General features: G+C 42.8%; 2 protein-coding genes across 4 annotated transcripts in view; both read right to left on the bottom strand.

The window, feature by feature from the left end:
• Positions 1 to 68: 68 nt before the first annotated feature.
• LOC137870523 (clathrin heavy chain 1) lies at positions 69 to 23528 on the bottom strand. 3 transcript variants are annotated; one of them, XM_068707897.1, is made up of 33 exons: positions 23182 to 23528; positions 21559 to 21766; positions 17022 to 17290; positions 16473 to 16634; positions 16200 to 16313; positions 15692 to 15865; positions 14823 to 15020; positions 14400 to 14600; positions 14110 to 14262; positions 13783 to 13905; positions 13280 to 13417; positions 12828 to 12992; positions 12526 to 12706; positions 12259 to 12422; positions 11997 to 12122; positions 11620 to 11762; positions 11258 to 11492; positions 10889 to 11011; positions 10577 to 10722; positions 10194 to 10377; positions 9882 to 10074; positions 9535 to 9692; positions 9246 to 9410; positions 8934 to 9041; positions 8273 to 8440; positions 7913 to 8062; positions 7596 to 7727; positions 7304 to 7414; positions 6947 to 7117; positions 6572 to 6793; positions 5450 to 5470; positions 1916 to 1991; positions 69 to 1810 (listed from the first exon to the last, which is right to left on the bottom strand). In XM_068707897.1, exons 1-33 carry the CDS (start codon positions 23221 to 23223, stop codon positions 1680 to 1682), a joined length of 5055 nt encoding a protein of 1684 aa, XP_068563998.1. In that variant the 5' UTR covers positions 23224 to 23528; the 3' UTR covers positions 69 to 1679. The 3 variants fall into 3 exon arrangements, with proteins under 3 accessions (XP_068563998.1, XP_068564007.1, XP_068564017.1); XM_068707906.1 differs by lacking the exon at positions 5450 to 5470; XM_068707916.1 differs by lacking the exons at positions 21559 to 21766; positions 23182 to 23528 and adding an exon at positions 21114 to 21524.
• A 536-nt stretch (positions 23529 to 24064) lies between these two features.
• The window catches only part of vaspb (vasodilator stimulated phosphoprotein b), an 11588-nt gene continuing 7711 nt past the window's right edge, over positions 24065 to 27941 (bottom strand). Inside the window, exons 6-13 of the mRNA XM_068735075.1 lie at positions 27754 to 27872; positions 27368 to 27419; positions 27182 to 27209; positions 27024 to 27066; positions 26751 to 26807; positions 26100 to 26181; positions 25625 to 25682; positions 24065 to 25520 (exon numbers count right to left, since the gene is read on the bottom strand). Coding sequence (XP_068591176.1) covers positions 25486 to 25520; positions 25625 to 25682; positions 26100 to 26181; positions 26751 to 26807; positions 27024 to 27066; positions 27182 to 27209; positions 27368 to 27419; positions 27754 to 27872 — 474 coding nt within the window. The 3' untranslated portion in view covers positions 24065 to 25485. The remainder of the gene's footprint in view (positions 25521 to 25624; positions 25683 to 26099; positions 26182 to 26750; positions 26808 to 27023; positions 27067 to 27181; positions 27210 to 27367; positions 27420 to 27753; positions 27873 to 27941) is intronic.

The following is a 27941-nucleotide window of genomic DNA, read 5'->3' as shown; positions in this document are numbered from 1 at the left end:
GCAAAAACAACTTTTCTTGTTGAGACATTACTACTTTCTGTCACAGACCGACTCTACGGGAGACAAGGTACAATTTTTTGTTTTTATTTCGGCTAGTATTTCCCTTTCAGTTGAGTCATATTCTTCCACTTATCAATGACAGATCCCCTTAATTATTAATATGCATGACAACAGAAAGGAATTCAACTTATGTTGGGGTTAGGATGACACTTTACACACACACACACACACACGCACACACACACATAGCTTAAAGCATGTAAGGAAGTTAAGTACATCAAGGTAAATACAGGCTCTTATTTCAGACCGTTCTTCACAAAGAACTGGATGTACTGAGGCCTGATTTCTTCATCATAACCATCTAAACACACAACCTACAGGAGTGTTTATGGATCTAATCAAGTCGTCATTAGGATGCCAAAGGTTCCACCGACCGGTCTTCCTCGGCCTCCTTGTTTGTTCTCGCTACTACGCATCAACAGAGGAGGAGACGGGACAGGGGAGTGGGTGGAGGACAGACGGGTGGGGTATCCGTCTAAAAGTTTTCAATTCATGTTCACATCTGTACACGGCCAAAAAATGTAATGGTGACCGAGGGGAAACACTACAACACCTGGCATACGCGGCGGCCCTCAGCACAAGGAGGGTTCCGAGTAAACACACACACACGCACGCACACACACAGACACACACACACACACACACACACAGTACGGTTAAGGGCCCTGGGGTTGGGGAGCCGTGGTCCCATCCTTGCACATACACAGACACAGTCTCACACAAGCACTGTACACGGCACAAGAGGTCACCTAAATACATGGAGCCAATGAAGGAGAGCTAACATCTAGGGGGATGGATTGGGAAGCCCAGGACAGGCTGAGAGGGGGGTTAAAATTCTTATTCAGACCGTCGAGTCACACTCTCTCTCACACACACACACACACACACACACACACACACACACACACACACACACACACACACACACACACACACACACACACACACACACACACACACACACACTCATACGTCTGTATGCATTTAAAACTCCATAAAGCTACACGCCTGTGCAGAATATACTATCATTACTTAGTGTTGCTAGCTATAGCCATTTGAAATGGCAATATATGTTCAAATATTATATGTAACCTTTTTTTTCTCAGAATATACAACGATGAAATGCATTATACAGACAAACGAGACAATGTAAGCAGTTCACATGTTCAGTACATCAAAAGTAAGAGCTTCTCTACATTAACTTCTTCACGAGTGCAAAATCCAATGCTCCTCCACCTACTTCAAAGGTTCGTTGCTGAGCTTTAGCAAGTCCACTTCTGCACAAAACCAATAAAAAAAAACATGACAGTAACATAAACACAAAAATATTTCTAAATAAGTAGTCATAAATATGGAATGTGAAAAACAACAAACAAACATGTGGTCCAATTTCTTTTTCAAACAATACAAATAAAAGTCCTTCAATGCAGTTAAATGTTTTCTCTTATAACAGGACGACGTAATAAAAAAATAGTACTCAAAACGAGAGTGGGCTGTTGCTTTGCTTTGTGGCCCCTGTTGTGAGTAGAAGACCATAGGAAGCTGGTGAGGAACACAGAGAGAGAGAAGGACAGATGGAGGGAAGGAGTTGGGCCAAGTCGTGGGGTCGGGGGGGGTGTTCACATGCCGTAACCGAAGCTGGGCTGTGGGGGCTGGCCGTAGCCCGGTGCTGCTGGGTAGCCGTAGCCGTAGGGCTGCTGAGGAGGCACGGCCACGTTGGGCCCTGCTGTGAGCATAAGCTGGGGTGTGCCTGCAACACAAGAACCGGGGAGTTAAAACAGCAAACTGAGTAAAAATAGTCTCTCGGTTTCCTTTACAGCAACACAATAAACGTCTGTGAGTGGTCTTTTTTTACCGTAAACAATCGGTTGAGACTCAGTCGCCTGCTCCTCCTGTTTCCTCAGGGACTCGGAGGCCTCGAGTTTGTCGACCTGCGGGAAAACACGACAACAGTGACGTGTCAGACTTCAGTTACACTGTGGCCGACGGGGCTCCTGAAGAGCAAGGGCTGAGACGCCGGGTTTGTAAAGACTGACCTCTGGGTTATTTCACTGGCTGACGGATGGGACCATTCCTGACAGGCGAAGACGAATACAGTCCAGATTTAAATAAAGAAACAGGCCGCGGGAGGCAGGCCTCGCTAATGTGTTGGGAGGCCCTCTACAAGGCAACGGGAGTAAACTACGACTACAGAGCTACTGGCTACTCTATCAAGCTCGGCTACAACAGTCTATCAGATAGACGTCCACGTCTTTGTGGGACGTATTAGGGATTAGGAAGGGGGAGACGGAGACAAACAGCGACTGGGCAATAATGGTCCCACCATCCAGCCACCCAAATCATCTACTCTAACATGTTGGAAGTGTAGAGTATGTAGAGAACCGACCCCTCACCAGTACAAATAGACTTACTAAGACCTCTTAGCAGAAGTTGAGAGACCAAGACACAACTTGATTAGCCTTCGGTAGCAATCATGAATTGGCATTCCTGTCTGAAATAAATATTATAAATGTTAAACTGGAACTAAGGTGAATACTTGATTCAGAAAGTCTGAGCTCTACATATTTCTACTAATAAATAGTTACATAAAACTAAATGTGCCTGTTTGCTATCTTGTCTGTAGACATTCATGGGACACGTGAGATGCTCATTCATAAAGGTCTTTTTAAGTATTTGTAGAATATGTTGGGGTTACATGAATAAACACAACTCATATCTGAATGTATTTATTGAAAGTGCACTGAAGTACATACATTTAACAAGTTTATACAGTATAGTGTAAATGATTCATGTTGAAAATGGGGCTGCATCTAAAGATGTATCTTTATCGATTAATCTGACGACTAATTTGATCAATTAACGGATTAACTACGGTTGACAGAAACTGGTGAAAAATGGCCATAATCAGCCTGAGGCAGGTGATGTCATCAAAAGGCTGGATTTGTCCAAAACTCTAAAACCTTAAGATATTCAATTTATTGTCACATAAGAAAAATAACGTCATTAATTAACTGATAATTTGTTTTTAAAAATTAATTGTTTTGTCTGTGGAAACTATTAAAAATACTTGAAGGTAAGAATAAACACTGTGCAAACATCTGTTGTCCCGTTTGCCTATTCTAGATATTTTTATACATATAAGTTTTAACATGGGCCCTCACACATGGCCCCATCAATTCACTGCCTGCGTACGAACAGCTACAAGAAGCATGGAGCAGCCTCGAGAATCAACTTGAGAAAACTGCCTGGTTTTAGTATTTGCAAAGCAGCCCAGAGGCAGACAATGACGGGAAAAGGACTAAAGACAATTCAAAGAGTTAAGCAGCCAGCAAAAAGCTTCAGCTAGTACCCTCAGCCATGGCAGTGAGCAGCTTAAATCAGGATGAAATCAGCTAAGGACAACGCTATGTGACGCTACGTGAAGCTACGTGACGCTACGTGACGCTACGTGATGCTACGTGACGCTACGTGATACCTTTGCTCTTACGGCGGTGTTGGGGTCAGTTCTCTACATACTGTCTGGTTTACTACTACAGTCAATCTGGTTAAGCAGGCTGTTTTGAAGAAAGACAGGCTCTTGTATCGTTTCAGAAGAGAAGGGTTGAGAGACATGCTGAAGCGGCAGTCGAGTTATTGTCTTCTTGTAGAGTGCATGAGAGAAAAAGACAAGAGAAGCAGAGAGCATAGTGGAGGGAGTGTGAGAAGAAGGGTGGAGGGGATGCTTTTGTACAGCCAATTTAAGGTTTCCAGAAGCAGGCACAGCCAACAACGATGTCTCCTAGCCTGGCCTGAATGCTGCTGAGGCTGAAGCTACCGAAGGGGGAGGGGGACATGCATGCCCCCCTCCCTCCCAAACTGATTATTTGCTCTCAAAAGCTCAACAGTTTGTTGCTTGAAGAGACCACACTTAGCAAAGAATACTCAGATATACTGTAGAAAAATACCCCTCTCTTAATATGCCTGGACTAATGTTGATTATTTGTATCATCTGTGTTCCTCTGTGGCACTGAGACAAATACAGTAGTACTGACAAATATGGAGAAAAATAATATAAAGGTCTCTGACAGAATGTTCTTCTATGGCACTGATATAAATTAATATGAAAGGTCTCCAACAGAATTAAAAAAAAATACCTCAATGGCTCTTCTATGAATGAAATTAGGTCTTACACTTAGCTGCAGTCTATGCTACTGCTCCACGGTCCAAATACAGATATAAACATGCCTTCACCCCTCTCAAAATAAAAGACACAATCAAGAAGTATTAATTTGACATGCCTAGAAACTCCCGTTACGGCGTCTACAAGGTGAAAACATGCGCTTCCTGAAATGATCCTGAACCAAGTCAGCGTGGCGCTAGCAGCGGACTGCAGCTGAGCGGTGTTACAAGACAGTTTAACATTGGAATGCATCTACGAGTCTGGTGAGAAAAGGACCTGAACCACAGCAGGTGAGGTAGTTATCCAGAGTGGCGCTCTTCACCCACTCCTGAGGAGAGCTGGTGGGCGTGCTGGCTTAAGTGGACGGCTCAGTGTGTTTGAGGAGAAGAACCGTGATGGAGCACAAGAATTATCACCGGACCCCGCTGTTCCCCCCCCTCGGCTCTGCGGGGCTCTGGAGTGTCTTTCAGATAATTGTTTTCGGTTTAATGGCCGAGTGTCTTAGTTCACTCTCACTGCTCAGTGCCGTTGGCAGCAGTGTTCAGCGGATAAACTCTTGTTCTCCATATCACCCTAGGAGGTGATATGTCAGGGTTATGTTTACTGCAAGCTTAATGGTCTTGCTAACTGCTCTTAGCAAAGGGCAAGTTAATTAAAAAAAAAGTCCAACTGCAATCTTGCAAATTTAGAGTATACAAATACAGATCCAGAGCCAATGCTGGCTAGCTTTAGCTGCAATCAGAGCTAATGGATACTGTATTGACACGTGTGAGCATGTCTGGACACACGTAAGCCCCCATTTTAACAAAAATAAATGTTTACAGCAATCTCTATTTAATTTCTCAGTAGGTGAATACTCAGCATGTATTACTGATAACTTAGATGTAATGGAGTTGTCACTTCTTAAACACTTTGGAGAAATAGCCTCCTCATGCTACGCATTTTGTGCCCATTTAATTCAACATCTGTTTGATCCAGAGCTATCACTGACACCAGCAAACCTAGCAGAGCCCTGAGGGATGGGTGAGAAGAGCCCCGCTCTGGAGTCTGGTGGGTTGGTAGGTGGTCTAGTGGAGATGTGGAGTTTACAGTCAGAAGCAGCAGAGTGACATGGGGGGAGAGGGGGGGGTCATGCAGTTTCGGCTAATTTCACTCCTCCAAACTACAGGCTACAAGGACGGGGGGGAGAGGGGTCAAAAAGAATGATTAGAAAATGGATTCGACTTTCACCTTTTCCTTTATCGCATCAACCTGGAAAGGAAATTCAGAGAGGCAACTTAAGGAGGAAAAAAACAAATGGAAGTCTCCCAAAAATAGAAATTGACAAGAGAGAGAAGAGCAAACACAGGGCTTGTCACTTCAAGAAAACACAAAATCCAGAGAGACAGATGCAGGTCATAACGCCACTTTTGATACAAATGCAGACTTGAGATCACTCTGGTAGTGTAAAACGTCCCTTTGTTGCTTTTCTACAGAATCAAAAACTAAATACACATGTTAACTAATGGGGCCCACTGTAAGTTTAAACACTTAAACAAGATGTACTACATAATGTACAGTGTTTAATATATAAAGCAAAGACTTGAGCGTGCTGTTTTAAATAACCAACTGGTGGAGTTTTCCCCAACAAGCACCAAAAAGTCAGCCACAAGAAAACTGAGCACCAGATGTTTGTTGAACTAACATCTGGTGTTGATTAGTGAAACCCACCAACTTGGCATTTCAAGTCTGTCAAATAAATGCAACAAATATTTTACAAATGCTTCATTCAGGTCTGCTGTCTGTTATGAAAGCAATAGGTGGGTCATTTTTTTTTAATGCCATGTAACAGAGATAAATGGCAGAAGGAGCAACACAGCAGCTATGAATCTCCTCTGGAACACATTTGTATGGAAAAGCAGCTCGAATGGATGGAAACCCAAATGAAAAAGGAAAACTACCAGTGATGAGAAACACAACTGACAGAAGCATAGGAAGATGAATGGAGGAAAGAATATGCAGAACTGTGGGGGGGGGGATTTCTCTTTGATACTGTCTGGGGGGGGGGGGTGACTTACTAAAGTTGGATAGTATTTGCAAACACATTTTAGCAGCTGCTGGTGCTTTTTAGGTGTCAGATGGGTGCAAACCGATCAGAAAAAAAAACGGTGAACTTTTGGGTAATCTTGCCCATCTACCTTCTAATGACCTTATTTCACTGTATTTACTTTAGAGGAGCTAAATGTATCTATAAAATGACACAATATACTTTTGTCTCTTTCAAGAAACCTTCGCACAAAGCCCTCTACCTTCACCTGATCGAGCACACACACACACACACACACACACACTGGTTACCTCTGGTCAACCCACCTTGGAGAGATACTCCCTCATGACCTGGATGAAGTACGGCATGGAGAAGTCCATGATGTTGTGTCGCCAGGCGGTCTCCAGCACCACGTCGGGCCGCAGCAGGTCGTAGCAGGTGAACAGGCAGGCCGCGAAACACTCCTTCTTGTCCTCGTTCAGGAACCAAGCCAGGAGCTCCTCTGCCAGCTCGATGTCTTTGGACTCGGATGCGTACTGCATGGCATCCTGCAGAGAAGAAAGCGGAAGTTTCATTTCAATAAATTGACTCGAAGAAAGTGACCACATCTGCCTTTTTACATTTGTGATGCTGTGATTTATACTAGCTGGAAGAACTGGAGTATGTACTGAAAGTTATCATTTGTTTAAGTGGTCAAGCACCTTGTAGAGCTTGTCCTTCTTGCAGAGCTCGACACTCTGTTTCCAGCGGTTGTTGCCCTTGAACAGGTAGGCTGCAATCCTCCTAAACTCAATCAGCTCGTGCTTCTCCAGGCCCTGGGCCAGTGAGATGTTGTCAAAGTTGTCATAGGCATCGATGGAAGCACGCAATGCCTAGATAAGAGAGAGAGAGACGGGGGATTACAAGATGCAACTAAAAATGCAACTGCGGGAAGACATTTATCCTGCCGGTGAAAAATCTGAAAAATTTACTTTTTCTCACCATAACCAACATGTAAACATCTGAAACAGATGATCATACTATCTGGATGCACAGCGTACAATATCAAAACATCATACCGCATAGTCTTCCTCAACGATGAAGAGGTTGTTCAGTGCCTCATTGACTGACTTGTTGTTGTGATTCTGGACAGACCTTAGGTAAGGCTTAACCAGAGGCAGCTGCTTCACCTGAACAGAAAAACAGAACATTTATCATCCTTGTCCATTTTTTTTTTTAGGTCACCATCATATATCATTCTCCACCAAAGAATTAACTACTTCAATGGGGAACAGTCACTCGTAACTTTACACTACTGATCCACAATAGCGTTTATTTCCATTTTGTGAAAAAAAAATAATGGTTGAGGACCTTGCTGAAGTAGTTGACAGCGCGTGAGTGGTCAAGTCTCGGAGAAAGGACGATGAGCAGGTCGTTCAGTAACAATGGTTTGAACTCCAGATAGAACTGCACGGCCTTGTAGTACAACTCCACATTGGCCACCTACAAAGAAAAGAGCACATATATTGAAGGTGACCAGCTACAAATACGTTCTACCTCAATAACAGCTCAGTATTAGGCTTTGGCACTGTTGGTAACAATATAACTTGTTACTAGCATCACATATCAATAATTAACAGTTAATATAACAGTATAAGTTGTTCAGATTTCTTTTTTTTTTTTTTTACCTTGGTGACAATGTCTTTGAACTGGCCCTCCTTCCAGGCATCAGATGGATGGTTCATCATGGTGATGATGGCGTTGTCGTATTCCTCGTACTTGTCGTAGAGGAACACCAGCTCTCCCCAGAGGTGGGCCTGCTCTGCTGCCCTGAGAACCTGTTACACACACACACACACACACACACACACACACACACACACACACACATACTCATATTTAGTCGCCATAAAGACTGACTGATACAACTGTTGTCAAACGAAACAAGCCATGCTTCTACAAAAGAGTATCAGGGGAAGTTACATGTTGTATAAATGACAATAAAACACGCTTTATTTGAAGACCTTGCAGTTGTTCCCTTCGCCTACCTTTGGAATGTTGACGCGGGACCAGAAGAGCTCCAGGTGCTCCCTCATCTTCTGGGGTTTGAATTTGGAGTAGAGGATGGCCAGCTCAGTGAACATGCCCATATGAGCGCGCTCCAGTCCCAGGGCGGCCTCCAGCATGGTGATCAGCTCCTCAAAGTAGCCGCGGTCCTGGAGGGTACAGATGGACTTAATGACACTAACCCTTTAAACCAGTAATAAAAAAAACATACATGCTGGAAATATCTTCCCTATACAACACTCAAAGCATTAATATAGCATCAAATAATGACTTGCTTTGTAAAGATATAGTGGCGTAATCTACTCAGTCTACCTGAGCGCATGCTTTTACAGCATGTTTATGCATGTGAGGGTGCTCATACGGATAGCTCATGGATGCTGCTTTGATGTGCAACTATATGACGGTTACAGCCGTTAACAGCGGCGAAAGTGTAGCGCCTACCTTCTTGCCAAAAAACTCAGATTTACTGCTATAAAATGTGCATTGTAATGAAATGCCATCTGTAAGCTTTGACGTTTGGGAGAGACGAGGGCAACCGAAAACCCCACTGTCCTGTGCACTGTATCTGGTTCCAGATGGTTTACTCAGTAGTTACACAACAGTCATAAGTGTAGCAGTGAGTTTTACATTGACCCCGGTTACCTGGTAGTAGTTGATGAGTTCCTCCAGTTCATCGGCGTGGACCACAATATGCAGCCCACACATTTGGGCAAGACGGAACTCTTTCCCATCTACACACGCAAAGCACACCTGGAAGAGAATCAAACCAAACAAAGTGTTTAGTGTAGGCGTGTGGACAGCACATTAATCACAGCACGTCTTCTTTACTGACACTACAGGGCTTAGTGTTTTTGCTTGAACTCAGTCTAACGCGCAACATCTGACTCTTTACTCTTCAAAAGGACTTTTTCCTCTGTTAAGAGTTTAAAATGGAAGTGTTTCGTCATTCCTCACCTCCTTCCAGGTGCGAGTGCTGTTGGCCTTGCGAGCTCCGTCCACAGCGGCTTGATACTCTCCCAGGTGCACCAGAGTGGAGGCCAGACGGCCAAAGTTGGACACGTTGTTGTAAAGCAGTTTGGCTGCGTCGTACATCTTGTCATCATAGCAACGATCACCCACCTGAAGAAAAATGGGGGGGGGGGGGGGGGGGGGGAAGCAAGATCAGCAAAGTAGAAACTGTAAACCGATGAAAGAGAATCAAGTGGTAACATCTGTGTATGTGTGCAGGCTTCCCAGGACGTACCTGCTGAATGTGAGCATTATTGGGTCCATTGATGAACTCTTCCAGCTCAGCCAGGCGGTTGGTCTTGGCCAGAGCAAAGATCAGCTCCGTTTCAACGTATGACTCGCGGGCCTTCTTACGGGCCATCTGCAGAAACTTCACCAGGTCCTCCCAATTTCCTGCACAAAACAATCAACTGTGATCAGTTTCATAAGCACATCAATCTACTGTATATTTACCAAAACTATCAGATGTCTTCTTTAAATAAAGGATTAAAAAGACAAATCACACTGAATTCGGCATTCATCCAAAATTCCTCAGATCTAAGCACCAAATGAAGCTAATGCGATACACAAAGTTCATCTTACCGCTTTGGGCTGCAGCTTGTCCCACCTCCATGTAAGCAGAGGGGTCATCAGCCTTGATGTAAGAGTCGATGGCTTCTTTGACCAGGCCCTTCTGGAGCTGAGCCTTAGCCAGCTGACTCCACACCGGTGGCTCATTGCAGCGCTCGGCAAACTCATAAGCTCTGTCCAGGTTCCCGATGTGCTCAATCAGAACCTGGACAAAATGAGACAACACTCAGATCACGGAAGCTTAAAACTACAGCTACAGCTTAAAACTGTACACAGACAGTATAAAAGCTTTCGGGTTCATGTCTCGAGCAGAAATCCACTGACCTGCACAGCAGAGGTGTTGACATCAAATTTTCTAAAAATAGCAAAGGCCTCCTCAAACAGCTCATTGCTGATGGCGATGTTCGCAATGTCTGGGGCATCGTAGTTGTCCAGACGGTTGATGTACTCCATAACGCGTGTTCGATCAGCTTTAATGGCCGTCAGGATGAGTAGATTCTGGAGGTTTCTGAAAACAACAACAAAAGGGTCTTATGGCTAAAAAAAAAAAAGCAAAACGCATTTCTAATTGAGTGTTTTTGACCACAATTTAAGAAGCTTCTACAAAATAAAAAGATAGTCTCAAGAGGCTTGCTGCTTACGTTTTTGGAGATTGCGGCAGGCCAAATATATTTGGGAATGTACAGGGAACATCAAGCCTCTCTTACCTGTGCTCGCTAAAGACAGAGTTATCCAGGACAATCTTCTCCAGAAGCTCGATGAGCTCATTGGGCAGGTCAGCGGTCATGAAGGCCTTGACTGTGACCGACACCTCCTCTGGATCCTGAGTCTCAGACAAGGCCGTCTGGACAACCTGCAGGAGAGACGCACAACAGACTTGATGCACTTCAGCTCATGTTGGAAGTAAATATAAAACAATATACCCTCGAAAAACTAAAAGATTGTTAAATGGATACAATAGGAATGTTAACTTTGTTTTACAGGTCTTTATGAACGCAAAGTCTGCAATGGGGTCGGACCTGGTCGATGAGTGGTCTTCTGTAGTTGTTGGTCTCCAGCAGCACGCTCGCCCACAGCTCAGGGTTCTTGCGACGTACAAGGTAGCGGGACAGACTCTTGAACAGAGAGTTCTCATTGCACACCTGAAGCAGAACAGACAACAACAGTTAACGCGAGAGGCAACAGCAGTTCAGAAATGTCACGAAAGTAATCTCTGCACATTGGAACCACTTAAACAGGAAACAATAATAAACCAAAAGAGCAACAAAACATGCAACTTATTGTGTTGATCAATGAACATGGCATTTAATTTACAACAGAATGGTCATAACTCACAAAATAACTCTTATAATTGCCTGACATGAAAGTATAATTTCAGTTTAACTCACATGAATCAGTTCCTGGTCACACTGTCCTCTTTCATAGGCCACGCAGGCCAGGTGGGGGTCTCTTTTCTCACAGTACTTGCCCACCACACGGCTGTCGTAGAAGGGGTTCTCCCTCAGGAATCGCTCTGGGTTGTTGTTGCTGTCGATGTAGATCTTGGCCAGGGCATTGTGGGTAGCAGGCTCCTCACATCCTTCATGAATACGAGCCTCTAACCAAGGCAGCAGCAGCTTCAGTCTGGAGAAAGACGCACAGTTACGATTTCACTGCACTCGAGCAAGGCTTGAAGCGACTCTACATGGCCAAGTGTTGACTCAGTGAGTCCTCTATTGCTATGCAGTTCAATTAGTTCCTCTCTTCTTACCGATTTCTTTTCTCCACTTCAGCCACCAGTTCATCTGTGGAGAACTGCCCTCTAACCACCAGAATCAGGTTCTTGATCACATCCTCAGCACAATCCACATCCAGTAACCCTCCAATGACTACCGGCAGACGGCTTGGGTTCACCTGGAATAAAAGGATCATCAAGTGGAGTGAAGTGGAGTGAGGAGGTCCAATGTCTAAAGCATTCACTGCATCAATGAGACAGTATAACACTTATAGAGGGATGGGGGAGAGAGGAAACAAGATACAGGACGCAGTTTTCACACATGGCAGACTAAGAGTAACCCATTTAATTCATTTATTGTTTTGGATTTAAAGAAAACACTATTTCCACCTGGTTAAGATGTAATAATGTACCTTCTGCACGTAGATCTCAATGTACTTCTGCAGGCTGTTGCGGTACAGGTACAGAACCAGATCGTGGACAAAATCAAAGCGGTCGCACACAATGATCAAAGGCAGCTGGTCAGTCAGCTTGGCTTCCTGTGGAGATAAACATTTAAAATGTTATCCGCTTATAAATGCTAGCTTTGCTGAACGACAGTCTGGATAAATTAGTGGTAGAAAGTTTAGATTATTTAATCGTGAAATGTTTATTCTGCACCGGTCCACCTCTGACCTTAAGGAAGTTCTTCACACGTTCCGGGTCGTAGCAGTTACTCTCTCGACAGATTCTCTCCACCTCTTTGATCTGGCCCGTCTTGCAGGCGGCCTGGATATATTTGAAATGAACCTCTGGATCCTGGCTGAAGTTCACAATAGAACCCAAGAAATAGAACAAACCTGAAAGACAAAAAACAGTTCAAATCAACAGGAGAACTAACGTTGACTATCTTTTAAAAATGTGCTTAAGAAGTGCTTGGCTCTCAGTATATTCCCAGCTTACCCTCGAAGCTCTTGAATGACTCAAAAAGTTCAGTGAGGGACTGAGTAGAGAGCTGTTCATGGTACTTGGAGGCGACCTGGACACAGATCTGCAGGTTCTGGCGGATGTTTGCAGACAGCATGGCCCTCAGACACTCCAGAGAGTCCTCCACTGACAAGGAGCCGAAGAAATTCACCAACCACTGCAGGGACAAACACAAATAAATCAGCGATTCAAAAGCAAACACAGAAACCAGGTTTACAGTCATGTTTTAGACATTTTTGTTATTCGTATTTTATTGTGCTACTTGGTCGGTGTTGTACCTCTGGGTTGAGAAGGTGTGTGTGCACCACAGCGCGCTTTATATCATACAGGTCAGTATAATGCTCCAGCGCCCTCTGCAGGAGACCGGCCTTCTCACACAGCTGTGCCACATGAGCGCGATCATAGTGGGTGAACATCTGATTGCCCAGGATGGCGTCTGCAACCTGCAAGACAAGCAACAGAGACAAAGACATTTCAACATTGTTTGAAGCTTTGTTAACAGGAAACTTTGAAAATAGGCCAAAGGAAATGAGATATTTGGTAAAAGGAAACACAGAGACACTTTTTAAGGAAGAAAGAAACCTTTAAGGGTTAGTTTTAAAAAGCATGTAAAACTTCATATATCATGAATTTGTAACCGAACAAAATGTGAATTTTGTTAGTGGACGTCTGTCTGCCAAATTAAACTGAGCTGTTCCAATTCTAGATCAGGCAAAATGTACGTATGTACCTGTGGGGCGTGCACCAAATTCATTTCCAGCAGGCGTGTCTGCAGTGGTCCCTCCATGGGTCTGTTATTCTTCAGGGCATCTAAGAGGAAGGAGGTGCACTGCTGGATCAGGTTGTACTCCATGAACACGTCAACAATCTGGAGACACAGAAAAGAAACGTGATCAGAGATGTCAAACTCCTCTCAAAAAGACTATGTTTGGTATACTTTGTAAATCAAATAACAGCTTCTATCATTTTATTGTTTGATTATTGGGTGTAGAGCAGTAGCTGTTGCCTAATTCTGCCTCTGAATTGGCAATTTCCTGTCACAAGATCAGCTTACTCTAAGCTGCCCAAAGGCAGAGCAAGTGCAACAAATCAAAAATGTTGAACAATTACAAGCCACTACTGTGACCTGTGCAAACCTCCTGGTGAAAACCACCTGATTTGATATTTTATCCAATCTGACATATAGGCTCTTGTGTTATTAATAGATGGTAAAGATGTTTTTTTTTTTTTTACCTGTGTAATGTCCGCAAGTGGCTCTTCGTCCTGAACCAGCATCTGGGAGAACTGAAGGCCCTGTTCCGGACTGATCCGCATTACGTTCCTAAGCAGAAAGATCCAGTCTGGAGTGTAGCCCACCTACAGAGACAACAGACCTTTAAGCATAATAGCCCTTCATCTGAGGCGTACAACAATAATGTAAAGACAATAGTGGAACACAGATAACAACATGGCAAAATAGTATTTTGGAGGCTCTTTTGAACACTTTCTCACTTCTCTGTACCACAATAGCCTAATATTATAGAAGAACTTGGAATAACAAAGTCAGACATTGTCACAAACCTTCTTGGCGTAGAGGACAATCTTCTGGAACTGTCCAGTCTCTGCAAAGCACTGAATGACCTTATTGGGGACGTTGGCTCTGAGGTAGACACTGAGGGCAAGAGTAGGATCTACAGACTTCACCAAGTCTCCAAGCTCCTCAGAGCACTCCAGCTGCAAGCAAACACACAGAAACCAGGCTTTTAATATCCCCATATACATGATAAATACTAGTAACCCGGTTACTGGTTACTGCGTTCAGAAGATAAGATATAGATTGTTTACTGTAAAACCAACCACTGGACACATACCTTGTCCTCTTTCAGCCATTTCTCTAGGAGCTGCTTGCGGCCCTGCTGGAGGACAGGCCTGCACAGCTCCAGAGACTCAAACTTATTAAGTTGGCCTTGGTCCAGCAAGATGCCAAAGTATTGGAGCAAGGGAGACGTCTGGCCTGGTTGGGCTGGAACACTCTGGAACCGACGGATGGTGTCTGGGGTCCGCAGGATACCCTGGACAAGAAAAGATGGAGGGATAAACAACGTAATTAAGTGACGGTGGGAAGATTCTGAGAAAAGTCACCTTTGAGTATTGCATGGAAGAATGGTGGTGTAATTGCAGTAAACATAAGATATACTGCTGAATCTTAACAGTCAGAACTTGTATTAATTGAACTGTGAATAATGTCACGTTTTTTAACCTGCTCTGAGACAAAGGTGGCACACTGGCAGTACCTTGGGTGCATTGGCCGCCACCTTGGCAGCCTCGGAATAATTTCCCGCTGCAAAGAGGGTGTTGAACTTGCGGGCAAACAGCTCCTCAGCACCGGCGAGGTTGTTGCGGACAGCCATGCGGAGGGCCAGGTCTGGGTTCTGCAGCACATTGGTGATGTAGGGAATGATGTTTTCCTCCTCCACGCACACGGACAACACCTGGAAAAAGCACATTTGCACACTTTATTAGCTGTACACAACAGAAGAGACCTAATGGGTGGGTTTTAAAACAATGCAGGGTCCACGTTACAGCAAAGAAAACAACATGCAGTATGTACTCCATGCAAAGAACAAAAAAACCCTAAGAATTATTTACAACAATTTGACTTCTACCTGTAAACAAAGCACTCTTAATTGACAGTGAAATGTTGGCAGGTTCTTTGTACACAATGCAGAAATAGATGTTTTACACCCTAAGACGTGTTCGTGTCACATTCCTAAAATCACATGTAGTGTTACATTTTCTGTGCAATGTGCTAAGCTGTACATGGTAGACCTGACGGTAAGAGCAATAACAGGATTAGATTGCGCAGTCTGCTTGGCCAAGCTTAGCCCTCCTGCTGTGCGTGTCACATGCTGCCTGACACTGAAGATGCTGCTACAGCCGGTTATTTTCAGAGATTTCCTCAGTCGAGGTCACAAGGCAATACCCAAGGACCCACGCTGATAGAAAAAAAGTGCTGACACGACAAAGGGAAAGTGTATCACCAACAAATGTCTGCAATCGGGATGGGTACCAACACCTCGTCTGCTCTCTGTGTAAGGGCTGAGCTACGATATATCACAAATAAATAGAAATCTGGAGGGCCAGAGTGTGTACGCTACAGTACCTGTCCTTTCCTGTTGACTCCGATGATACCCGCAGTGGGCTCATGGGGGGCAGTGACAAAAATGGTCTCCCCGCTGATCCTGTTCATGTAGATGCAAGTCCCAGTCTCCAGGTCATACAGGTGGATGTAGCCATATTTGGTGATGAGAAAGACTACATCTTGCTTGGAACTGATCTGGAGTTATAGAAAGAGAAATCTGGTTAGAACATGAAAATGATCAACAAAAAGATGATTATCAAAATACTCTTCAGCAAGATATTGAACCCAAAGCTAATGAAGTCTTACCAGAGCCCAGTGGGCGAGTACCAGGTCACTTAAATAGTATCTCTCAATAGTAAAATCCAACCCAAGTATAGAAAACTATATTTTAGACAATGCCCCTTATCTTACTCTTAAAGGCAGTAATGTGGAGAGTATTGTTTCCCACCAGAGGAGGAGGAAATCTTGTTTAGTGAACAAAGACAGAACAGGCTCTACACGGCTCCTCATAAGTAAGCAGTTGTTGTACCTGCATAGCAACAGGGAAGTCATTTTGGGCTTCTGGAGGAAAGAAAACGTCCACAGCTTTCTTTGGAAATGGCTGGTTCCCAGTCGGCGGAGTCCCCACTTCAATAATATGCAGCTAGAAGTGAAAAGACAGCGACATCATGTAACAAGAGTCCTCTGGAAAGTTTTCTTAAATGCAGTAAATTTGATTTGGATTCTGCATGATCCAAAAAGCTTAGCGATTTCCACTTCTCAAATGACTTACAGAGACTTTTGCAGTGCAAGTGAATCGTACCTTTCCTCCTGCCTGTCCTCGCACAGCAAAGCAGAACAGGGTGGACTCTTCAGTGTTGCCCTCCATCTTGAACTGTGCAAAGCCAGCGGCGTGTCCCTCAATGGGCTGAGACACCTTCCTGTCCACGGAGTACAGCTGCATGGCTCCGACAACACGGTTTTGCTGAAGAGGAGAGAAATGGCACAAGTTAAGGACAGAGGTTCTGCTGGGTACCAAGCTTGCTTGTTATTGGAGCAAAACGTGATAACGGGCGAGACTCAGGCCGGATCAATTGACAGAGCAGAAAGAGACAAAAGACACTACCGAGTAAGAGTTATCGAAGAATAGAAGAAATCACCAGTCATTGGGAAAAGAAAGTGGAAGCTTAGGAAAACGTGTGCAGATTTAAATAAGAACAGGTTTACAAATCACAGTTGAAACCTGTTCAGTCTAGACTGAGGCTAGACTGCAGATGGCCTGAAGGAACACAGCTTCCCTAAATATTTAGAGCCCAATTGTGCCGTTGTGGTTCAATAATGATCAAGGGTCACAACTGGTCATAATAATTACCTGTGCTGAAATGCCAATGAGCAGCAGCCACTTCTGTTTGGCGTCGGTGCGGTAGTTTATGATCTGGCAGCCTGCCAGGCTGGAGTGACGGTCAAAGACTTTGATTGGCTGAGAGTCTCCCTCCATGCTCCAATGGTAGACGGCGTTGTCTGTGACCAAGGCCACGGTGTTGAGGGAGATCCACTTCCAGAAGGTCACGTCATCCGTCATGGTGTGAGCCTTCATCTTGCTCTTCATCTCGATGTTGAAGATCTGCAGGGTCTTTGCCGCTGAAAATGTACATAACGGTTAACGCACAGGGACGTAGATGAATGCTGTGACCCCCCTCCCCCACCCAAAAAAAACATTCTTAATAATAAAACGAAAAGAGAAGCAAAATCAGTTAGTGACTAAAGCTACCACACACAAACCACAGCAGACTTCGGGAGTACACACACAATTTGGGCATACCAACTTCCTAATGCTGGAGAAAGGTTGGTAGTCAGGGTTTGGTTTGAGGAACACCAAAGGACTCAACAAAAAGTCTTAAGGCTGACCCAAATACTTCGAAGCTTCGACCGTTTCCATGTGATAGTAATAGACGTCCAGATCATTATTCTGCATTGATGCTTTCTAGTCTCTGGTAATGCTACATGTGAACAACAAAGAGCTAGTAACATTGGCAGCACTTGTGCCTATAGCTAACATATGGAGGTTCCACTGAGGTAGATTATTATCACAGCAATATGAAACAGATATTAAGATAGGGAATTATGACCTGTTTAACTTTCTAACATTAGTGTATAATAGATCATCAAAACTGCAGAGATTTTTTTTTTTTAATCAATACAAATATTTTTTTTTCTCAAATTATTTGTATTTTTATGCAAATAACCATTATAGATGAATATAACAAAGGAAAATGATAACATTTAAAATTTGGGATGGTTTATGTTGACTTCAGATGGGTTGAAATTATTTTTGGGACGGTGAAATAATATGGAAGTATATATATATATATATATATATATATATATGTTAATACATTTGTTCAAAGGCTTTCATATGAGCAAATATGTTTTTATGGGTTATCAGTGTAATTTTGTATTTTAGTTACTATGACAAAACCTGCCACAAGAGAAAAATACTTTTTCTCGTATATCTGACTGAGATCGAGCTGATCTCTTTTCTGTTTCTCTCACTAAATGACTGAGCGATGGGTGAGAGGCGAATGATGATCTAATAAAGAGAAGGAGGTTCTTTCTCTCTGTGTGAGCGCGTCTCACTGAAGCTTCGAAACCTCAAAAGTGGTATTGGGGACAGCCCTAATCCGTGTCAAAACAAGAGGCAAGACCAACAAAAGGGCAACCACTGTTGGATCTGCATTCAGCTTGGTCTGATGCAATAAAACTGAGAAATGAAACCCATTCAGTCGAGGCGGAATATGCAAACCTCTTGTGATAGTAGTGAAAACTCATCTATAAAACAGACTAAGACTGTGTGTTCAGACCGACATTAGCACTGCGTCAGAAAAATGCAGTCCCTGACGCAGTGAGGGAGGCCGACAAAAAAGTTGTATGAGGCTCAACTTTTTCCACAACACGATGCGGCGTCATAAGGCAAAGCACTATTTTGGCTGAATCTGCGCAGGTGCAGAGTCCAGGTAGATTCATTATCAATGTGAGCGGGGTATTGCTACTGTTGACCATGTGATCATTGCAATGGATGCTAAAACAATTGCATTTCACAAAATTTTGTCTTGACAGATATAAAATGCTGTGCAGTGTTTTGGTGTCTGATTAGCCTTTAAACTCATGGGTTTATTACTTGAATTGGATTTCCTGAATCCAATTTCATCATCCCAGCGATCAAAGGACGCCAGCATCAATAACACAGTGCTATTTCAGGTCTGGATGCTTGCTGAGAAATACTACTACTACTACTACTACTACTACTACTACTACTACTACTACTACTACTACTACTACTACTACTACTACTACTACTACTAGGCTTTCTGTGCTTCTCAACTGGATCAACCATGACTTTCCATGTTGTTTTGACACAATGATCCAATGCTCTGCTGATCATTCCAACCAAAACCAGGTCAATTAGGAACTAACATCTGCAGAAAAACATGGTGCCCAGTGAAAGTGTAAATGAGGCCCGTGTCCAGCCCTCCACCCACTCTACCTACTGGAGGCATGTGGTTATAGCTCTTACGGGATTCACATCAAAATCTATTCCTACAATGTGGGATGTGGGAATTTGAGTTGGGTCTGAATGCAGATTAGCAAAAGACGACCACAAAGCACATAAACAGATGCGGTGATGGGAGGGATGCTGGACGGATGTGCTCACACCCGGTCTATTTATTTCTAGTCTCACCGGAGGAAACGATTCATGGGACCAAGAGATATATTTTAGATTAAATCAGGCCCAAGCAAGCCTCAACCAACCTAATCCCCATAGCTGTTAACACAGCATATGAGTGAACATGTACAGCGACATTTCTCAACAATTACTTTGGTAATACTGAGTGTACGGTACTTCGAAAAATACACTACCTGCCTACATAAAAATACATTGCAAGTAGTTAAAGAGAAAATTCAGATTATGTGTACCACACAAATACTGCACTTGAAACACAACATATTCAATACCTACTGAAGCAGCTTTATCCGCCTACTCCTGTGACATATTGTAAACAGTAGCAGTATCGTCCAAACACAGGCCAAGAGGAGGAAAGTAACCAAAAGAAAGCACCACATCTGGCTTATATCTCTGCGGTGTCCTGGGGCTGGCTGGTCCAGATTCTCCCTGACCATAAAAATATGATCCATATATAAGAACCAAATAAAGCTCAGTTCTTGCTCAACCACTCTCAAGCTTGCTTGTTCTCTTTCTCTAACTGGAAGCTGGAATACACCCAGGTATGGCAAACTATTAAGATGTGCATTTCCGCATGCTCTTTAATTGATAAATTATATATATTCCATTTATATAAGTAAATGTGCATCTCTCCTCATTATTTTGTGCTTTGCTACACGTCACAATGTCATGATTATACCACTGGGGAAACCAAAGTGTGACATTTTCTAATTCTACACAGAGTAACTTAATTTTGATTAAAATAAAATTTTGGCACATAAAACCTAATTAGTGTCACGACAAAGCCCGACGCCCAAAGTAGTGAAACAAAAGACAAAAACCAAAACAAAATAATGAACCAGTCAATTATCTACAAATTGGTGGGAATGTACTGTCCTCTGCTGACTAACATATTTGTAAATATTAAAAATATATTCGCTTAAAACATCACAGGCCAATGGCATTCAATTCTAATCAGGACATCTAATGTGCTTTACACGTCAAGCGCACTAAATGGCCAACTTCATAGAAACATGTCCACTAGACAGCAGATACATGATGACCTATTTATTCAAGACAAGCCTAAATGTCACTGTTTGCTTGAATTTCCGATTGTTTAAATGACCATATCATTTTTTCTGCATGTTTTAGCCCTTTTACTACATACATACGTACTATACATTACTACCAACCATTTTCCAAGGCACATAATAGTTTGTAACAATTCTGAATATTCTACTGGTTTTCCATGCATGCCAGGATTTATTGGCCATTGAATTCTAAAATTCAATTCATAAAAGATATTTTCTTCAAAGACAATTTTCTGGCAGATGTGTGTATTGTGTTATGTGTGTGCCTTTAGATTGTGACAGTCACTCAATAGCTGACATGTTCTAAAATGAAAAGGCAGAATTAAGACTTTCATGTTTGCCGTTTGTCAGTCAACTTCTGGGAGGTTTTCACCTCCAAGTCAGTATATTCATTGAACTATGTGTCAGAAAATGGTCAGCTGTAAGATAAAATATATGTACAGCAAATGGGACAAACACACACGAAAAAAAGAAAAACACAAGGAAAGAAAAAGACACAGTCCTTTAAGCTGCCATCTTAATTTTGCTATGCTTGCTTGTGTTGTTATTATAAATCCAAGCATTCATTCAAATTACCAACTGTGCAAACATTTCAAGACAGTGCCCACAATATCACACTTTGACAACTCATGATATGTAAAATTCAACTCACCGTCTGCAAACATAAGAAAGCAGTAGGAAATGAAAAAAGAGCAAAAACAAGCAAAATAGACAAAGCATTCATGACAGCATGACATTTTACTAGCACTAGTACTACGGCTACCTGTCCTAAAATATCAATGTCTTGTACATTTAAATTTGTTACACTGTACTTTAGTTACTCAACCTTTCTTTGACAAACAGAAATGGGGTGGTCTACATATGAACATCAAAATGAAAAGCAGACTGTGAAAGCTACATAACTGACTGACAACACAAACGGAATTTACACAAATGACCCAAAATGTATTAGAAAAGCACCATAGCAAGGTATGTGACCGGCCAAAACTTTAACGGTTTACTTTTAAGTCAATGTGCTTTCACAAACTTAGTGCTCTCCTCTCTAGGTGGCACATAAAACGATGTGCTAAAAGTGCTAGAGATGCATTTCAGCTTACCTTTAAGGGCAATAACTTTGCTGGCAGGGTTCATGATGGCGCTGTCTGCAGAGATGGGCCTGCGGATGGGATTGTTGGGGTCGGCCATGTCGATGATGACAACCTGGGCCTGCTCCCCCACTTTCTCTCTTATACAGATGAACTTGTCGGACTCCATGGTTAGAGTGCTGAATCCAATGTTGGCCGGGTTGATTCCCAGGTTCTGGAGCTGAGATGAGAACGCATGACTTGTTTTAGTAGCAGCCCGTGGCCAACACAGTTTAAACTACAAAGAATATCACAGAAATCTACAATAAAGTACAATATTTATGAGACGTTGTAGTCCTTAATGTATTGATAGCAGATATGTAGGAGTCCAAATGATGAGGGGACGTCATATTACCAAACATCTAAGGCATCATTATCCATAAAATAATTTCAAGTCACACTTCAAAAAGGTAAATAGGAAAAAAAATCATATAAATTATCTTAATACAACTATGACGATAAGCTTACATATTTAACTGTCCCATAACTTAAGAGTCTTTGTAAAAGATGGTTGCATTTTTGTTTAAAAAAATATGCAAATACAACTTCTCAAGGGTTGTTGTGGACTATGTAACATAAACTCAGTTGCCAGCTTATTAATTACACAATAACAGACAACTCTCTCTATATAAAATATAACAAACAGAGTATGTTGTCCGATGGGAGAAGGCCATCCAAGGCGCATGGTAGTCATAGTATGAAAGACGTCTTCTGTGGGGTTTAATCTAGAATGTATAGATTTCAGTGAGAAAATTAAGCACATCAAATAATAAACACAGATGTACCAGTTGAGCTCGATTGTAACTGAACTGATTAATACGTTTCCAGATGTTTTAGAAAATTATAACGTATGTGTGAGTGATAGAAAATGTTGTCATTATTGATAGAATGGGTGGACCACCTGCTTCACGACCGTCAGCTGGATGAGGAGGATAGAAACCTCTACAGAACAACCTCGGTCTCTCTCTTTTAGATGTGTACATGTCTTGTCGTGACACAACCTCACTGTATGGCATACAGGCTCCAGTCATACCGCAGCTGACCACGGATTTTAAGCTGCTAGCGTTAGCCAGCCTCAGTACATCACTTGACACATCATTAACTGAGGCTCCGTGAGACATTAGCATTATATAGCAGCCATCCGAGCAATACACGTTGATGGTAGCTAACGTTACGATTAACTAGATGACGTGACTCGCACATCCCTCACGACACACAGACCGTTATGTTTAGCTTGCCAATGTAATGGCTTATTTGCTAACCAAAAATGTAGACATGCATAGGTCAATGGAGCAAGAACTGGTCACCAAGGCTCAGGAAAAATGTCTAATATTAACAAATGTATTTTCTTAGTTGTCGTTGACAGCTAACGTCGGCTAGTGTTGAGTCGGCTACAGCATCAGTGCAATGAATGAGCTGCTAGCCTTAAAGGCTAGTTGTTAGCTTGGCTGCTGACTCAACGGGGGAGGGGAGGTCATTCATTCGGGTATTGACGTTTACCGTTAGCTCAGTTAGCAAGCTGTCAAACGACCGTTAACCGGGGAGATGAACAAATAATGTCGGTGTTCGTTTAGCTGTCACATTTTGCTCACATACCTGCAGGTGCTCCTGGAAGCGGATCGGTAGGATCTGAGCCATGGTGGTGGTTTCCTCGAGCTTCTCCAGCGTACCTGAAATCCTAGCGGTACCGCTAACAGCCAGCTAGCTAATAGCAGTAGCACCGCGCTAGCTACGACCTCCTCACTCTACGTGTAGGTCGGAGCCAGTCAGTGAAACTAAAAAAAACACGATAAACGGTATTATGTGATATTGTTAATCGCGTTTCCGAAATTTTGTATCAGTAAAAAAAATTAAATTATGTCCCCCCCTTCTGTGTGTGCTTTCTGCACTGCATCGATGGATGGCAGTGGCTATACGGCTGATCTTCTGTCCAAAATCCGCAATGGCGGCGGAAACGGCTCAGAGCTTCTCAGTCCGGAAGCGTCAAGGGAGCTCTGGAAGGACACTGGCTCCTGTGTGAAGGATGGGTTTGATAAGTCAAGGTTTTTATTTTATTTAAGCAAAAATACATGTTCCGTGTTTCTACTCCTAACGGTTTTACAAATTAGGAGTCTATCCTCCATAAAACCAAAGCAATAAAGAGCCCATGTACGTCAGTTCCGTAACAAATTTATAAACTATTAAAAAAATTATTAATGACAGCATATATATTTTTTAAAGCTTTAGTCCAACTATAAACACATCAGATATATTGGTTTGTGAAATACATACAAGCAAACGGTCAAAGTTAGTAAAAACCATGCCTTTAGATGGCAGAGATATAGTAAGTTTGCACATATTTATTATCATATTAAAGCTAGAATTCAGTCATGAGCCACATAGCTGAAAATTGTTCATGTATTTAATAACATTTCTATGCCAGTTTGTGCAAAATTTCATTAGTCTGAATTCAAAGAAAAGATGACTCGAGACAAAGTAATGCATTTCAAGAAGCAGCTGTATTCGACTATAAAGGCATTTCTAATCCAGTGTCTCTAAGCTGTTTTCTTATTATTTCAGTGTAAAAAGCCTAGACTCTATTAGAAAAAGAAACAGTAAACCCAAAATAACATCTCATAAGAAAACAATCATTGAAGAAAAAAAGGAAAACAAAATCCCCATTCACCAGTCATTTCGATTAAAATAGAAACACCATTTAATTTTTGCTAACATTTTCCCTCAAAACAAATATATATTTTTCCTTATATATATATATTTATATATTTATTCTCAAGGCAGTTGGTCATGGCCAAATTAATTGACCTCATCATGGCCATTTTTCATGTTTCAAGGTTAGAAAACATAGCTAGAATGGAAGAAATGAACTAGCGGAAGCACAGTGTAGGAGCACTGCACTGGCCAACAAATATCTCATTTTGAGTGTGAGGGAATAGTCTGTCAAGGCAGCGTGGCACACAGACACACTTCCTCTGGAACAAGTGCAATGCAAAGAGAAAACATTTCTCACACATCATAAAACTACAACACACTCCTCTTTCACAGCACTCAGGTTGTCCATCAGATTCCCTTTGCTTGTCTCCTCTTCCTCCAACGTCTCCATCTTGCAGCAGTGAAGGCTTGTGTTGTGCTGTTTTAGTTCTTAGCCATTGGAGCAGGAGCTGAAAGTCCACTTGACGGAGCGAGACTGCAGTAGTCGGGGCCGTTGGGGTCTCCGATCCATCCTCGATTATTATTGTTTTTCCACCTCCAACTACCATTTGAGACAACAACCTACTGGCAGATGTCTAAACTCAACTACCTGTAGCAGTGTTTGAGGTTGAAGTGTTTGCCAACTGAGAAAGAGAGAAAAAGGATCCCAGCATGCCAGCATCTCGCTATTACAGTAAAAATGTGACTAATACATTGTCCCTGAATACTGAAGACTGCTCTATCAGTAAATGGTGCGTCTGATAGAAGGGAGAAGACACAAGTAGCAGGATTTCTGCAGAAAAGAGGGATATGATGAGTGTACATGATGACGAATTGGAAGAACAACTGTGGCTGTAGCTATGTGCTCTGAATTGGTTCAGATGAACACAGAGGACACGAGGGGACGGGATGAATGAACAGGGGGCAGAGATCGGATAGATGGGATCACCGTCGCAGTGTTAGGGAGTGACCATCAAACTTGCCGGATGGCATGGGGGAGGGTTACCATTTACATGAAGTGAATATGCATGATGGACACATAAGCAAGTATGCTCACATGCGTTCGTGTAAGAGAGAAAGAAAAGAGAAAATGTGTCGGAGAAAAAGAAAAATCCCTGGGCTACATGGGAGGCGCAGCGGAGGAGAGGTCCCAACAGTCCTCGACCACCTCCATCTACCGCATCCCTCCGTTACACCTGACACTCAGCAGAACTATGTGCTTCTCTTTTGCAGCTCTTGAATAAAGGCTGTGGAGGGACAGAGGAGAAACAAGCATCACATACCCCGAAATACTGTGTAAAGCAAAAATTGAAATGTTTAGAGTTTTTAAGAGAGTACAAAGAAATCTCACCTCCAATAATTTCCTCCTTAACCTTTTGTAGTTCTTTACGCACCTCTTCCAGGATCTCCTAAAAAATATTGATTGAGAAACAGATCGTCAGTCATGGCATGATAGTTAAACACTCGTACTACGAGGAACCAGGTTAGTGTAATAACCTGGTTACTGTGAATCCATGTATATATGCAGAAGGTCTGTAATCAGATTCATTTCCTACCCCAACATTAATTTGGAAGCATGGTGTTCTTATTTTAACTGTATTGTGATAGAAGACACTGCATTGGTCCTGACTTTGTGTGTGTGTGTGTGTGTGTGTGTGTGTGTGTGTGTGTGTGTGTGTGTGTGTGTGTGTATATTATGTGTCCATAATGAGGTTTACAAAATCAGCTTACTGGAGAAAGCTGCCTATAAATGCATGTAATCTCACTAATTCAGGTTCTGCTCTTTTAATTGAAAATTGATGTCGCTGGGCTGATGAGAAATTCACCTGTTTCATTTTCTCTAAATCCGAGTCATCCATGACACCTGCATCATTACCGTTGTTGTTGTTGCCGCCTGCAGGCTTCGGCCTGGAAGAAGACAAGAAGCAGACAAATACAGACAACTGTTTGTGTTTGTTTTTCAGAGGAAAAAAAAAAGCCAGGAAGGTTCACGGCACTGCATTGACGGGCCAACTGTCAATCTAGCACATCACCAGTAGCAGCAGCAGAGGGATGAAGGAATAGTCAGTAGAAAGTTGCAGAAACATCCACACACCCAACGATGCAATGAGGGTTAACATATCTAAGATAATTACCTTTCTGAAGTGATGTCAACCTTAAGGATACCAATAATTCAGATAACGCCGATATTAAGTTCAACACGAGAGGACAGCATCAACCTCAGCGCACAGAAGTGACATCGAAAAATAAGCATCGACCACAGTCGGGCTTCTATCTTATTATTCAGTTGTTGGAGGTAACACACCCGGCTGCTACGCCTACAAGTCCCTTGGGTGCATGCCATTCTCTGATCCATTAGATGGTGCTGCTATCAACTGTATAATATGCTACAGCAGTACGTAGGTGTGCTGCGCTAACCCTGAAGAGGAAAAGAAAAGGGGAACTAAGGTCATGAGTGAACGGGGCAGCATGTATACCTGAACCCTTGGGACAATGAGGGGGTGGAGTCCATGCTCTTGGGGATGGAGTTATTCCTGTTAGTGAGACACACACACACACCTTCCTCTTAGAATGAAAATGGAAGACATTCGCACACAGGCAAAACAAAGACGCACACATGTTGACACACTTGCACTGATGGAGAACTACTCTTTGGGTGAGTTTTAACACGAGACACCAACACCTGGGGGACGACGACGACACAGATTCATTGATGACAGCAGCATGGAAATAACTGAATCCTGGATTACCTGGTCATAGTTGATGATTTCTCCCACGGTCTTCTCAGGGTGTCTGAGAAGGAAAATGCATGAAAACATGAGTTGTTGACGTTCACTTTGTACTCAGTGAAATGAATATCAGATTGAGTGTAGGTGGCATGCAACAGATGAAATTGTTCAGTTCTCACCGCCTTGACCTTGAGGCTCTGAATCATCCTGTATAAAAAGAGACAGAAACCTTGTAAGAGTGAGTCATTATCAACCTGCTTCTATTTTATAACTATCAACTACAGTGTGGGGCCACATATGCAGACACTTGTTTCATGTGCTTTGCAGCATTAACAAAAAACTAATGACAGACAGCAGACTCTTACATTCTCTTGTGGCTTCACAGGGGGCTTCTCTCCAGTGTCTGCAGCTTTCCTCCTGATGTGAAGAGGAATCACTTCAAGTTATACCATGAACACTTCAACAGATGGGCAATTTCGAACAGTTACACAATATATACTGCAGTTTAAATATGATAATTAGTCAAGGTAAAAAAGGTGATAAATGAAGATAAAACAGACTTCAGATAAAACCAGAAGTAGGTAAGCCTAATTGTTTAATTGAGTGCAGGCACTGTATATTTGATCCGACTTCAAACTTGTGACGTCACACACACACACACACACACACACACACACACACACACACACACACACACACACACACACACACACACACACACACACACACACACACACACACACACACACACCTTCGTGCCAAGATGGCACTCATTTCACCCATCAAACCCCCTCCACCTCCTCCAGAGGAGGTGCTGCTACGGCTGGGGTCGGCTCTGCCTATTGGTGTTGCAGGAGCTCCGTCCTCCTGCTGAGGGCAGCAAATAGCAAAAAGATACAGAAGGGTTCAGCAGACATACTGTGTAGGCATGATGATTCA

The sequence above is a fragment of the Cebidichthys violaceus genome, unplaced genomic scaffold (genome assembly GCF_023349555.1).
Source record: "Cebidichthys violaceus isolate CVI_PGR_0920_01 unplaced genomic scaffold, fCebVio1.0.p SCAF_1, whole genome shotgun sequence".
In the NCBI taxonomy this organism is placed as follows: Eukaryota; Metazoa; Chordata; class Actinopteri; order Perciformes; family Stichaeidae; genus Cebidichthys; species Cebidichthys violaceus.
This window is presented reverse-complemented; position numbering and strand designations above follow the sequence as displayed.